The sequence below is a fragment of the Ciconia boyciana genome, chromosome 17 (genome assembly GCF_034638445.1).
Source record: "Ciconia boyciana chromosome 17, ASM3463844v1, whole genome shotgun sequence".
In the NCBI taxonomy this organism is placed as follows: domain Eukaryota; kingdom Metazoa; phylum Chordata; class Aves; order Ciconiiformes; family Ciconiidae; genus Ciconia; species Ciconia boyciana.
Genome location: NC_132950.1, coordinates 7,161,960 through 7,175,113, shown reverse-complemented (window position 1 = coordinate 7,175,113; position 13,154 = coordinate 7,161,960). Strand labels below are relative to the sequence as shown.

Genomic DNA, 13,154 nt, shown 5'->3' with positions numbered 1-13,154 from the left:
CCCTCCGGCTCCATTCACCCCCCCAGCACCCCTCGCTCGGGGTGCCCGCAGCACCCGGCTGGTCCCGGCAGGAGCCACCGCCAGCCGGCCCGGGCTGCCCCGCACAACAGGTACCACCGCTCCGGTTAAACATTGACCGGTGCCAGCCCCGCGGGAGAGCGGCCGGCGCGGCGGGGGGCGAGGCGGGGGGGGGGGGGCAGGCGGTGGCACCTCGGTCCTGGGAGCCGGGGAGGGGGTGCAGGGGGCCCCGGGCTCCTCCTGTACCTGCTGGGGGTCCCCGACCCACCGGCACCGGACCCCCCGAGCCCCCTCCGAGCCCTGGGTTCCCCACAGACCCACCGTGCCCCGACGGCGGCGGGGGCGGGGGGGAAGACCAGTACGGGCGGCTGGTGGGGTTACTGGCCCCCGGGGGTGTTGGGGAGACCGTCCCGGAGGCAGCCGGGGCTATCGGGGCGCGCGGAGCGGGACCGGCCCCGGGAGCCGCCGGGGAAGGGCTGGGGGCAGCACCGCCCGCTCGGGGCGGTCCCAGCCCGCCGGGGGGGGTCCGGGGGGGGGATAAAAGCCGGGGCGGCGGCGGCGGGGCCGGGGGAGCCGGGCAGGATGAGCGCGGCCCCGGACACCTCCCGCGCCCCCCAGCCGCTGCTCCGCTTCCCCGACGGGGCGGGCGGGCCGGCGGCGGGGGGGGGCCGCGCCCCGGGGCCGTGCCCCTGCCCCTGCCCCTGCCCGGGGGGGCCGCGGAAGCGGCGGCGGACCACCTTCAGCCGGGGGCAGCTCTCGGAGCTGGAGCGGGCCTTCGCCGCCGTGCCCTACCCGGACATCGCCACCCGGGAGCGCCTGGCCGAGCTCACCCAGCTGCCCGAGGCCAAGATCCAGGTGAGCCCGGCCGGGACCCCCCCGCTCCCTCCCGGGGCCGGGACCCCCCCCCCCCCCCTCCTCCGGGGGGCCGCCCCGTCGGGCTGCCGCCGGTGTCTCACGGTTCCCCCCCTCTCCCGCCCGGCCCAGGTCTGGTTCCAGAACCGCCGCGCCCGCAGGATCCGCAGCGCCAAACCGGAGCCGCCGCCGCTGCCACCGCCCGGGGAGCGGGGTCCCCCCGCGGCACCCCCCGACGGCACCGCCCCGGGCCCGGCCCCCGCGCTGCCTCCACCGGGAGCCCGCAGCCCCGCTCGGGGCCTCCCCACCTCGCTGGGCTCCATCTCCGACCTCATCTACAGCGCGGCCATCACCAACCTGGGCGAGCCGTAGCCGTGGTGGGGACCCCCTCGGCACCGGGGATCCCCCCGGCACCGAGGCCGCCCCGGCTTAGCATCACGATTTCATTAGGGTGTGGAATTACTGCCGGTCCCGAAGGTCCCAAGGATGTCATCCAATATCCTAAATGCCGGTGCGGCCGTGGCGGGGCCAGCTCCCCATCAGCCCCCTAATACCGACTAATCTTTTGGAAAAAATACCTTAATCTGAGGCCGTATCCGCAGATGATTGTGGCACGGCCGCCCCTAATCCGCAAGCACGTTCGCAGGTGCCGGCACATCTCCCCGTATCAGATATTAAAGCGTGTTTGCAGAGGGGCTTAGATGCCATCAGAGCATTAATCACCGTGTCCGGCCCTGGCAGGCTGCCCGCCCGGCGGTGCCAGCCTCGGCACCCCTTCCCCACCGCGGGGCCGTGGGTGCACCGAGCTGGCTCCGCTCTCTGCTCTGTGGCACCCAAGAAGCCCCCGGGCTCTGTGCTGAGGTGCGTCCCCTCCCTACCCACAGAAGCTGGGCACCCTTTGGCAGGGGAGGCAGAGAGCCACACACCCCTCGCTGCCCCGTCTGCCTGCGGGGGCCCTGCCGCACCCCACGGCACGGGCGGACAGCTACGGCTCGTGCGGCAGCCCCTGCGTGAGGACACCGAGCTGCTGCCCCAGCGTGGCTGCGCCGCACGCCGTTGTCCTCCTGAACTGATCTGCGTGGAGGGGAAAAGTGCTCGCCCCCAAACACGAGCTGGGTCGCGTGCTGCCACGTGGGTCACAAGGGAGTAACGCTCTCCCGAAAGCGGGCGAGGGAGCAGGCAGGAGCAGCGAGGGCAGGCAAAGGGAGGTTTTGGCAGGAGACGGAGTGGGATGCAGGATGCAGAGGGAGAGAGAAGATTCACGGCGCTCTGCGGTGTCTTTTAGATGTCAGGTCGGTGTTCCGCGTAGCAACAGACATCTCCCGTCAGGCAGGAAGAAGGTTGCAAACACGCAACGTTATTTATTTCCAGAATAAAAGAACAGCAACTTCACAGGAGAATGGGAACAGCGGGAGCTAACGCCCCTCTCTGTGCTGGGGTGGTGAGAGTCCACGGCTGTTCCCTCTTCTGTTCTGCAGCTGCGGGATTTTTAATCCATGATTCATTTCAGGAACGTTAAGGAGCAGGAAGCAAAGGACGAGGCCTGAGGAATGCAGCAGTCCTCCCGGTAGCAGGAGCAGGTACAAACAGATGGCAGAAGATAAACCTGCCCCAAATTAATGACTCCTGGGGAGGGCAAAAGCCTCCAGCACGAGGGCTGCAGTTCACGGGGACGCGTGCGATTATAGTTTCCCAAGGTCCCCTTCAAGGGTCCGCACCATTACATACAGCTCAGCCAAGCCAACCACCGAGGCCACAATTACCGCTGACAGGACGCGCTGGGGACGCAAAAAGAGAGATAAGTGACCCTGCGTGTGCCTCGAGCTGCTGCCCGCACCGGGGAGCGCGTCTGCCGCTCCTGCCAGGCCGGCACAGAGCGTGCCGCAAGCGGGCTCCGAGGCCACGGGCTCACTCACCGCCGCGGTCTCCACGAAGACGTACTGGCTGCCCAGGTACGTGCAGGCGAAGGCGGCCACCACGGTGACAATGAAGTTGAATATGGTGATGACGACGGCTTTAACAGAGCGAACTGGAGAGAAGGGGGAAAGACGAGTGGTTTTAGGTAAGGCTTGGAGAGCAGGGCTGGGGACAAGCTGTAATCCTGCTAAGGGAGCCTGCCTGTGGCTGCCTCAGCTGGGCTACAGGAATACTTGAGGATTCACATGCTTTATACCTCCAGAAATATTTATAAGAACGACCAACAGGCTGCTCCTTTACTCAAGGAATGTTTTTGTGCATTAAAACCTTCCGGTGAGATACTCGGGGAGGGAAGGGCTGTCTGGTGTCAACAGCTAGCGATGCAGCAGTTCCCATGACTGACCTGTAGGCAACTGCCAGGCACCAGCAGGACAGGCAGCCACTCACCTTGCCTCCCAAATTCGGCCAATGTCCCGTTCATCTCCTAAAAGAAGGGATTAAAACAACTTGTGATCGGTTGTATTTTAATGTTAACTGCATAATAAAAGCAACGCCAGTGCCCTGTCCTGTCTCTAAGACTCAGAAGTTCAGAGAGCAGTCGGGCAGGCTGCAGGGGAGCAGCAGTTCCACAGGGCCCGGGTTTCTCTGGGTTTATGTTTGCGGTCCGATTCAAGGATGTTGAGAAGGGATCATTTCTAATCAAAGCACTTCTCAGAGTGTGAGCGTTTTCTTGCACATGGGTTCTCTGCTGCAGGTTTGTCTTTAATAGAGATGCTAAAGGGCCTCACCTCGTCACCCGTGTTCATGCAGCTGGCAAGAACTAAACGTTGTAAAGCTCTGCAGGCCCTTTGTCAAATCGGACATGGTTACACGATTTCAAACACCAGATACTGGGGGGGAGGCAGGGAAGAACGTGATGAGCACACGGATGTGGGAATACTCCTCTGCTTCTCTGCTGTTTGAAAGGAACATTGCTGTCACTACTACCCAGCTCTGCTAAAACCACTCCGGTTCATAGAGGAAGTGGCTAAGTTTGACAGAGAGCAAAGCAGATCTTCCCACAGGCGTTAACGCAACAGGAGGATATGTGCAGGGACTGAAACGCACAGGGACACCGGTGTGGAGGAGGGATAGGCAGGACGGGATCACGAGGAATGTCAGCAGGAAGGGACGCTGGCTTGTCTGAACGGTCACCGTGCCAAAAGATCTCCCCTCTTCCTTGGAAAGAATGAGTGCCCAAGTATTACTCTGTTTTTTCAGCTTTTACCTTAACATGAATGATCTCATTTTAAAACTATGATGAAAATGTAACCCTTCAGAAAAAGGCAGCACAGATGCTCCCAGTAAAACATTTACCGTAGGCGCTCAGTCTCCCAGACCAAACCCTGAGATCTTTGGCACAGTGAGCTGTTCCCAAATGGCAGTATCTCTTCTATTTCACCACCCTGGTTACCCTGTCCCACCTCTGCTCTCAACACCGTATCTGTTGTCCCTGTGCATCGACAGCGTGCGCTCCTCAAGTCCCTGCCCGCATTCCCTCCGTACTGCACTCACTCTATGGGGCAAATTTCCTTTGCTATCTGTCAGGTTGCTAACGGCCACGCTTTCGAGGAAGGAATCCTGACAGCAGGCGATGCAGTAGGCCCCTCACCTGGCCCGTGATGTTGCGTGTCATCCGCCGGTACTCCTCGTTGGCCAGCTTGGCCTTTATCCGCTCCAGCCGGGCCACCAGCTCGGGGTTCTGGGGAAGGGAAGGGCAGAGCCACTGTGAGGGCCGGGGGCAGCCGCCGTCTCCCGCGGCCCGTGCCCGGCCCTCACCTACCCGCGGCGGTACCGGCACCTCGGGCAGGTCGATCTCGCTGCCTTCCAGGAGCTCGTGTAGGTACAGCGGGGACCCTGCGGGGAGGACGGGACGGTTAACGGCGGCCCGGCCGGTCGCGGCCCGTCGCGCCAGGGGCGGCGCGGCCTACCTGCCTCCCGCAGCGCGGCATGCAGCCTCCGCAGCAGGCTGAAGGGCACCACGGCGCCTTCGGAGGCCAGTGCCGCCTCCAGCTCGGCCCGCAGGCCGGCGGGCAGCCCCGCCAGCTCGCCGCCCGCCGCCGCCCGCCGCAGCCGCGGCCCGGCCCGCACCGCCGACGCCATCTTGCCCGGCCACCGTCGCCTAGGCGACGCGGAGCGCCATAGAGCGCGGCGGCGGGCTAGAGCGGCGCTGCCCGCCCCGCGGGGGCCGCCGGGAAGCGGAGGGGGCGGAGGCGGGCGCGCGGTGCATTGTGGGCTGGCGGCGGGGTCGGCCCGGCCGCGGGATGTCGGGCTGCGCGGCGCGGCGGTACGTGGCGGCGGCGCTGAGCCGGTGCCGGGCCCGCGGGGTGCCGCTCTGGGAGCCGCCCCCGGCCCGCGGGCTGCGGCCCCTGGGCGCCGGGGGAGCCGCGGCCCTCCCGCTGCTGCTGCTGCCGCGGCGGCACCTCTCGTCGCGGTGAGGCCTGTGGGGGCGGGCCCGGGCCCGGGCCCGGGCCCGGGGGCGGTTTAGGGGTGTTGGGGTGAGGGTAGGGGTGTGGAGGGGCTGTCGGGGGTTGGGGAAGGCAGGCGGTGGGGGCTGCGAGGGGTGGGGTTAGGGGCTCTGAGGGGTGTTTGGGGGGTGTTGGGTCGTTGGGGGAGACTGGGGAGGAGTTGGGGGCTGTGGGGGTGGCTGGGGCAGGGATTGGGCTGAGGGGGAAACTGGGCAGGGGGTGCCCAGGGCAGTTGGGAGAGGGGAGACTGGCGAAGGGGTGGGGGGTGGGGAAGGGGGGGTGACTGTGTAGCCTAGTGCGTAGTGGGGCTCTTGTGGGGAGGTATGAGGTGGGGGGCCGTGCCTGGCCAGTGCCTGGGGCTCGGGTGCTGTGTGCCCCCTGGCCCGGGGGCTGGTTCAGCCCCTGCGCACCCACCAAACTGCCTCTCTGCTCCTAGAAACCGTCCAGAGGGCAAAGTCCTGGAGACCGTTGGGGTGTTTGAGGCACCGAAGCAGCACGGCAAATACGAGACGGGTCAGGTAAGCGGTTCTGGGGAGCAGAGCTGACTCTGCAGGCTTGTTCCACAGAGATCGGGTAGCCGAGGGATTTACTTGTAAGGAGGCTGCTGCATTGTAGCAGAAGGCCAGAAGTTTCACAGTTCACTGCTCCTTGTCTCTGCTGTGTCTGCAGTTTGTCAGTCATCTGACAGTAGCAAGTTGATAAGAATCTGCAGCATGACAGAACTGTTCCTACAATGGCATTTGCTCTGCTGGCTTTATTTAAGGATTTTCTCCCTCTAGGAGCAAAAGAGACAATCACTGAATTTGAGAAATAGCAACTAAACTTGTTAGTTCTGTGCTTATGACTCACAGATCTGTTTCTGCGTTCCTGAGTGGTCTGTCCCATGCTTGTCTCCTTTCTGCACTTCTGCCATTGTATTGCTTTATTACTGGTTTAGTCATTCACTTTTATGGGATAGAGATGACATGAATTTCTTCTCTCATCCCAGACTGTTTATGTTCCCTCTTTGTTTCTGCTCTGGGTTCACACAGGGGTGATTCTCCCTGTATTTCCATCCCATGCATTCATATTCTTTGTAAATGTTTCTAGTTTTACCTCAGTTAACAGATTTTTTTAAAAATACTATCAGAAAAGGGTTTTTGGCTTCATGTTTTCTGTTGTATCTTAGTTGATTAAAGCTTCCTGTGTATTCAAATGTAATTATTTGTTTCTTTCAGCTATTTCTTCACAGTGTGTTTGGCTATCGAGGAATAGTCCTGTTTCCCTGGCAAGCCAGGCTTTATGATCGAGATGTGGCTTCTCCTGTCACAGAAAAGTAAGGATTTGTTCTGGTTTATATCTTGTTGTACTGTTACATTTACATTTTGTAGTGAGTTTCCTGGTTGGGGTAAACAAGTCTTTTTAAGGAGGACAATGGTATGGGTCTGTTTTGCATGAATGTAAACTACAAGAGTGCTTAAAGAAGAGATGTTGCATGAGTATTGATTTTGTGTTAATGAGAGACAGGATGGAAGTATGAAGGATGAGAGTGTGTGTGAAGGAAATTAAAAAAAACCAACAACCCAACCCAAAAAAAAACCCACAAGAAAAAAACCCCAACAAACCATGCTCCTGGCATTCTTTGTTATAAAAAGCCCCTTGTGATGCTTTTTGAGTTAGGTCTAGGCTCCTCTGTTAAAATTGCAGGCTGCTGCTTCTGTAGATTGCCAGTGAGCTGGATTTGTCAGCTGCCTCCCCAGTTTCAACCCACTAGGCCAAGTTCATCTTTCTTGTGGACTGAGTCACTGTTCGCTTCTCTCCCCTCTTCCATCCATTTCCCCCTGGCCTGTGTTGGAGGTGTGCCGGACGAGTGTGCATTTGGAGTCGGGAAGGAATGAGGAGTAAGCAGAGAGAGAATCGAGGGCAGTAGAAATACCCACCCCAAACAGGAGACTGGACTGAGCAGGAAGAACTTCTGAGTCGTCTGAAAACAGAGCTGTTGTGCCCGTGACAAACACTGTTGATTGTCATCGTGGTTCATCTATCGTTGTGTGGGTGGCTGACATGAGTTTAATTTGGATGGAACTGAATGATTACAGACTGTGAAATGTATTTAAAAAAAAATCATTGTTTATGAACGTGCTTGGTCCTGGTAACAACAGTTTGCTGCCGTGCTGTGCTTGCGCTCAGTGCTCTGCTTTTCTTTTTAGAAGCGAGAACGCGGCAGGCCATGGTTCCAAAGAGGTCAAGGGCAAAACACATACTTACTATCAGGTGCTAATAGATGCCCGGGATTGTCCACATATAGTAAGTAACCAGTAATCTTGGTGTTGAAACTCAAATATCTTCTCCTGTATGAATGCTTTAGATGGACAGGCACTGAAAGAAAATGGCTATGATGGTCAACTTGGTTGTTTAGAATTTTAGGACAAATTTGTTCTTCAAGTCATATTTTCCCTGAGAAAGATAATCTGGAACATCATATGACTGTTTTCTGGATCATGTTTCCCCTTTCCAACCTCACTTCCTCGTGCTGTTGGCATTCCTACTCTTTTGCATACAGGTCATTAGGAACGTGCGTTGCAGCACTGAAAGTGCTCCTCACTTGTTTGAGTGGAGAATTAGTCTAGAGGAATTAAAAGGAGAGATGTTCCGAGGTCAACTGGTTAAATAAAATAAAGGTTACACACTTTAGAAATCACAATAGTAAACTGAAATGTGGCTGGAAACTGGCCCACAACAATCCACACAAAGACATAAACCTCCCTTTTTTTCAGTCCCAGAGATCACAGACGGAAGCAGTGACGTTCCTGGCAAATCACGATGACAGCAGAGCCCTCTATGCCATACCAGGTGGGTAAGATGCACCTGTAACCTCTGTGGAGATGTGGATTGTCATGAGGTGAGGTCAGAAGAGTCACCAACAGCCAAGTCCTGCCAGCGAAGCAGCAGTTCCTGCAGGATATTCCTGTAATGGATCTGTCTGTGGGTTAGGGCCACGCTAGAAAGAACAGAATGACTAAAGTACATGCAGCCCTTTTGGATAGATGGAAGTTGGGCAGCCTCTGATCAGACACAAGCATACCTACTTTGAGCTCTTGAGACATAGATCCCACACGCATACCCTGTTGCATATGGGCTATTCTGCTTTATTACCAGGACAGCTAGATCTCTTCTTGTCCTGTGCATTTCCTGCCCAAAGTCCTTTTGTGACAGTGCAGTCACTTCCCAGGCAGTGTGTCCTTATCAGAGAAATAATTCTGTGGAGAAATCTCACAGGAGAATGCTGCCAAGGGTTATTACTGGCCTGTTTCTTCCATTCTTGCAAGCAATTTTGTCTGCTGCTGCCCAAATCCTTTTCTTGACATCTCAGTAGTGTGATCCATTTCTCTGTCAGGAGACTTCTGAGCTGCTCTTCGCTGGGGAAGTTCAATGGCTTTTGGGGTTTCTTTTTCAGGTTTAGACTATGTAAGCCATGAAGATATCCTTCCCTACAGCTCCACTGATCAAGTGCCCATCCAGCACGAGCTCTTTGAGAGGTTTCTCATGTACGACCAAACAAAAGGTAATTTCTGGCTTCAGAGGGAAATCTTCAGAGCCAGATACTTGAGGTGTTCTATGGCAAGTATCCAGAACCCATCATCTTGGCTACAGTGTAAAAATCTTGGTCTGGTTTGGGGTTTGTTACAGTGAAGCCTCCTTTAAATAATTTTTGTAACTACGTGAAAGGAGTTGCTTTGAGGGGAAAGGACTCTGGTTATGGCATGCCTCTCCTCATAAACTCTCATCTTTCCCTCCCCACAGTTCCACCTTTTGTAGCAAGGGATACACTGTGCGCATGGCAGGAGAAGAACCATCCCTGGCTAGAGCTCTCTGACGTGCACCGAGAAACCACGGAGAACATCCGTGTTACAGTCATCCCTTTCTATATGGGCATGAGGGTAGGTCTGTGATCTGATTAACTTGCGTGTTTTTCTAAGACCAGTTTACTGACCGAAGGTACCTTCTGCTTACTGGAGAAATGACTTTTTAATCACAGTTGGAATTTCATTGTCATTATGTTTAGCAGAGGTATGAACATGAAACTGTTTTGTCATACATTTTTGGAGAACAGCAACTTAGCTTTTGCTTGTTATTTGTAGGATGGGAAATAATACTGTTCTGTAGAACAGTACAGTGTAGCAAGATACTGAGGAAGATTTTTAGGAAGGCTTGTGAAATGGTCCTTTACTGCCTCGGTCACAGATGGGTGTGTGCATAATGGGTGGCACCAAGGCCATCTGCCCTGTAATGAGAGACATGTCTGTTATCCTGCCCAGTGGTGAGGTGCTGTGGGTGTCTACCCCTGTTTCCTGGCCTAACGCGGGTTAGAGGGTTTGGCTAAAGCCTTCTGGATTTGGCTGATAATGATGTGCTCTTTATAGTGCAAGGACTTCATGTAGACTATCCAAAATAATGAGGCTCCAATAGGCTTCTGAGTGGGAGGGCTGGGAATTACCGCAGCAGTTTGATTTCCAAGTCCAGACAAGCACAGCTGCTGGGGAGCCTGCGCCATGGCAGGTGGATGTTTTGGTGTGGAATTGCAGCTTCTATGGAGCCCAGCTGATGTTTGTCCTAACCTTGTCAGAAAAACAGGTGCCCGAAGGCAAGGAAATGGGTGTTTCTAGATCAGTAGAAAGTGCGTAATTAACATGGAGATCAACCCTCCGTAGTCACGAGATCCTTGCAAATCTCCCACCTCACGATTACATGTCTAGAGCAGAGCCAGTGCCAGGCGGTAACTGATGGACTGCTTCGGAGAGCAGCTGTCTCTGTGTTCATGTGAGTTGTCTGTGTCAATCTGGCATGGAGCGAGAGCCCCTGTGCTTGTGCTGTGCTGACAGCTGAAGAGGTTTTGGCGCTGAGCGTCGAAGGGCAGCTGCTAAAGTCTTTTGTTTCTCTTGACAGGAAGCCCAGAATTCCCATGTCTACTGGGTAAGTGCCTTTTGTTTCACGAAGCAGCTAAAGGGAAGGAGTTTATTTGCTGTGGCATCATTGCTGTGTGATAAGCTCTGAGGGAGAGTAGCCCTTGCCTGGCAACTGTTTCCCAGTATCAGCTATGGGTTATCAACTGTTTGCAGCTCATTCCAGTTCTTGATAGCAGTCTTTTTTCTGTCTAGTGGCGCTACTGTATTCGCTTGGAGAACCTTGACAGCGAAGTGGTACAACTCCGAGAACGGCACTGGAGGATATTTAGCTTGTCGGGCACGTTGGAAACGGTCAGGGGCCGTGGCGTTGTAGGAAGGGTAGGTATTGTGTAGCTTCTTCAGGGAAGCGCAGCCCTTTTCTGGGGTCCTCTTCCTTGGATTGACTTGCCAGTAAATTGCTTAGTGGGCAGCGGAAATAGATGGAATAGGAAACTGGCAATGAAAAAAAAGAAATCGCATGAGCTTTTCATCTGTTGTTAGTATGCATGAACTGAAACTTCACACTGAATATTAGAGAATGATCCTAAATGACTGGTAATGGGAAAACTGGAATAATACGTGATTCTGGCTCTACTCACTGGGTGAGTTTGCTGTGTAATTGGTAGCGATGCTCAGGTGTGGATCTCTCTTTTTCTTCTCACTACATAAATTTCCTGTTGATGCCTGTCTGTGGAGAGATCTTAAGTCCGTTGCTGATGCAGAGTGGTCTCTTGTCTTCTCAGGAGCCAGTTTTATCCAAAGAACAGCCGGCATTTCAGTACAGCAGTCACGTCTCCCTGCAGGCATCCAGTGGTCACATGTGGTAAGAAGCACTTATTACTGCGGTAGTGGTTTAGATATAGGACCCCACAGCGCTGAGCTGGGACGCAGTTTGCAGTCTGGAGTTATGGCTGAAAGGTGGGTGGAAGTGTACCGGATGTATTTGATAGTTAAAATTGTTATGAGCTTCTCTATAGCAGTATTCCAGTTAGTGATAAGAAGATCTGTTGATTCTCTGCACCAAGAGAGGTTCCAGGATAATTTATCCTTCTCCTCCTCCTCCTCTGGTCTGTGCTAGACTGGATTTGAAAACACATGAAGCCGTTCTCTGTCGTCATCTGCTAATACTCAATTTCTGTCCTTTCAGTCCTTGGTGCAAGAGGCAGGGCTTCATGCTGGTGTTTCCCTAGGCAGCAGGGATGTGTGCACTGGTATCCTCTCTCTTTGGAGAGGACTGGGCTTTGATTCTGTCCCTGAGTGAAGCTGTGCAGTTCTGTGTCCACAAGGAATTGGCACGTGGGGTTACTCCCAGTTTAAGCCAGATAAGGCCTTCAGTCTAACTGGTGTTCAAGTCCCCTCTTCTGTAAGTGCAGGTAGGAAAGTGCTCAGGTGAGTTGTTCTTTTCTAGTTCTGTAGGGTTAAAGCAGTTTCCCTCTGTTTTGCATTTCAGCTGGGTTAGCGCATTTAATGTCACCTCTGTGTGGACAAGAAATGCACAGCCACCTCTTGCCTTCTGTATGACAGTCTTTCTGGCTTGCATTTTTTAAGTGGATCTGTTTCAGAGTTAAGCTGCCTTTGAGTTGGGAAAAGCAAGCGAGCAGCTCTTTGCCTATAGGATACACCCTTGTTTGGCACGTTAAGCACTTTGATTTGCCTGAATGCATGCCCTGGGGAGTAAAACCAGCTTGTTTAGTAGTTTTTCCCTCTCTGCATGCATTCTGAAGAGAAAGAGACAAAGGTTCTGTAGCTCAGAAGCTGCTCAGCTTGACTTCTGGTGTTCAATTGTGTCCTCTCTGTCATGAGAACCTGTTAGTTTATCCCCACGATCCTCTTGTCCATGTCATGTTCTGCAGTGCAGTCGTCCTGTAGTTCAGGGCAGTAGACAAATTCTTTGTTTGTACAAGGACAGGCAGATTCAGTTCTGAAATGCCCTTTCTGAAATGCAAAGCAGAAGCTATTGCAAATTACATCTGTGATGGGATTTCATATTGTCACAGACTTCTTACCCAGTGGAGCTTCTGCCAAGAAATACGAATCTGAATTTACGTGTAATCAGTTTGTAAAAATAGCTCAGATGGTTCTGTCTCCTGTGGGGTGGGAGTTAAGTAAACACTGCCGCAGATGCGTGGAGTGCGATTACCTCCTGGAGGCTCCAATCATGACATCTTTATTCAGGAAATGTATGTTAGAGATGTGATGTAAACCGCCCAGGAGTCTTCCAATAAATGAGTCATCTTGGCAGGCAGATGTCCTTGCTGCTGAACCGATGTACTTGCTGCTGGACCAGCCTTGCAAATGCAGCCCCAGAGTCCCTGCGCAGGATATGGAAGAGCTCATGTCTTACCTTCTTGTTGATGATTCCTAGCTGTGTTTCTCCCTGGCCTCAGCATGATCTCTGCCATTATTTTGCAGGGGTACTTTTCGATTTGAGAGGCCTGATGGCTCCCACTTTGATGTCCGAATCCCACCCTTTTCTCTGGAAAGCAACAAAGATGAGAAGACCCCCCCCTCCGGCCTTCACTGGTAGAGCAGACCGAGTGCTGAGACCCACAGAGACCTGTGTGTGTTGTAGATCTTTGCCTCCCCATTATGCTGCAGCCAAGAACACGGAGCTTTTAAACATTTTAAACCATTTTTGTTTTAACTGTTGTCTAACGGGGAGGCTTTTTTGAACTTTAATACTGGCTCTCTCAGGCTGCTTGTAAACATAAGCTGTGCTACAGTTAACCCTTCCCTTTGTGGCAGCTGCTGGGGTTGGAGCTGGGGGACGTAGATCTGTGCTGCGTCAGAAGACTGGCCCCCTCAGCAGGCCTGGACCCTTTCCAATGTGTTGTGAATTCTCTGCAATGTGAGGTTTCTCTAATAAACTGGCCCTTCCAGTTGCAACCAGTCTTCCTTTATAAACCAAGGCCTAGGCTTTGTATCCAGCCTGCCC

The 13,154-nt window shown here is 54.4% G+C and overlaps 3 protein-coding genes across 8 annotated transcripts; 2 read left to right on the top strand and 1 right to left on the bottom strand.

Annotated features, from left to right (window-relative positions):
* Positions 1-600: 600 nt before the first annotated feature.
* Positions 601-1,242, top strand: SEBOX (SEBOX homeobox). Its single transcript, XM_072882615.1, has 2 exons — positions 601-873; positions 1,003-1,242. Exons 1-2 carry the CDS (start codon positions 601-603, stop codon positions 1,240-1,242), a joined length of 513 nt encoding a protein of 170 aa, XP_072738716.1.
* A 964-nt stretch (positions 1,243-2,206) lies between these two features.
* On the bottom strand, positions 2,207-5,014 carry VMA12 (vacuolar ATPase assembly factor VMA12). Of its 3 annotated transcripts, none has more exons than XM_072882564.1 (6): positions 4,758-5,013; positions 4,610-4,683; positions 4,439-4,528; positions 3,191-3,271; positions 2,787-2,899; positions 2,207-2,648 (listed from the first exon to the last, which is right to left on the bottom strand). In XM_072882564.1, the coding sequence occupies exons 1-6, from the start codon at positions 4,927-4,929 to the stop codon at positions 2,630-2,632; spliced, it is 549 nt and encodes a 182-aa protein (XP_072738665.1). In that variant the 5' UTR covers positions 4,930-5,013; the 3' UTR covers positions 2,207-2,629. The 3 variants fall into 3 exon arrangements, with proteins under 3 accessions (XP_072738665.1, XP_072738664.1, XP_072738663.1); XM_072882563.1 differs by having other exon boundaries at positions 3,235-3,271; positions 4,758-5,007; XM_072882562.1 differs by having other exon boundaries at positions 2,207-2,899; positions 3,235-3,271; positions 4,758-5,014.
* A 29-nt stretch (positions 5,015-5,043) lies between these two features.
* On the top strand, positions 5,044-13,105 carry POLDIP2 (DNA polymerase delta interacting protein 2). 4 transcript variants are annotated; one of them, XR_012045574.1, is made up of 12 exons: positions 5,044-5,260; positions 5,731-5,812; positions 6,512-6,609; positions 7,484-7,580; positions 8,051-8,126; positions 8,731-8,838; positions 9,078-9,214; positions 10,221-10,247; positions 10,433-10,558; positions 10,963-11,042; positions 11,367-11,592; positions 12,632-13,105. XR_012045574.1 is itself a non-coding variant. In XM_072882560.1 (11 exons), exons 1-11 carry the CDS (start codon positions 5,091-5,093, stop codon positions 12,744-12,746), a joined length of 1,116 nt encoding a protein of 371 aa, XP_072738661.1. In that variant the 5' UTR covers positions 5,045-5,090; the 3' UTR covers positions 12,747-13,105. The 4 variants fall into 4 exon arrangements, 2 of the variants coding, with proteins under 2 accessions (XP_072738661.1, XP_072738662.1); XR_012045575.1 differs by having other exon boundaries at positions 10,963-11,137; XM_072882560.1 differs by lacking the exon at positions 11,367-11,592 and having other exon boundaries at positions 5,045-5,260.
* The last annotated feature ends 49 nt before the right edge of the window (positions 13,106-13,154 follow it).

What these genes read in the sequence shown, in the direction of transcription:
- SEBOX (XM_072882615.1), top strand. Translation starts at nt 601, where the DNA reads ATGAGCGCGGCCCCGGACACCTCCCGCGCCCCCCAGCCGCTGCTCCGC. An exon ending in TGCCCGAGGCCAAGATCCAG is followed by an intron (nt 874 to 1,002) that starts GTGAGCCCGGCC and finishes CGCCCGGCCCAG; the next exon opens with GTCTGGTTCCAGAACCGCCG.
- POLDIP2 (XM_072882560.1), top strand. Translation starts at nt 5,091, where the DNA reads ATGTCGGGCTGCGCGGCGCGGCGGTACGTGGCGGCGGCGCTGAGCCGG. An exon ending in CCCGGGATTGTCCACATATA is followed by an intron (nt 7,581 to 8,050) that starts GTAAGTAACCAG and finishes CCTTTTTTTCAG; the next exon opens with TCCCAGAGATCACAGACGGA. An exon ending in CATGTACGACCAAACAAAAG is followed by an intron (nt 8,839 to 9,077) that starts GTAATTTCTGGC and finishes CCCTCCCCACAG; the next exon opens with TTCCACCTTTTGTAGCAAGG.
- VMA12 (XM_072882562.1), bottom strand. Translation starts at nt 4,929, where the DNA reads ATGGCGTCGGCGGTGCGGGCCGGGCCGCGGCTGCGGCGGGCGGCGGCG. An exon ending in AGGTGCCGGTACCGCCGCGG is followed by an intron (nt 4,529 to 4,609) that starts GTAGGTGAGGGC and finishes TCCCTTCCCCAG; the next exon opens with AACCCCGAGCTGGTGGCCCG. An exon ending in GGCCGAATTTGGGAGGCAAG is followed by an intron (nt 2,900 to 3,234) that starts GTGAGTGGCTGC and finishes CCTTCTCTCCAG; the next exon opens with TTCGCTCTGTTAAAGCCGTC.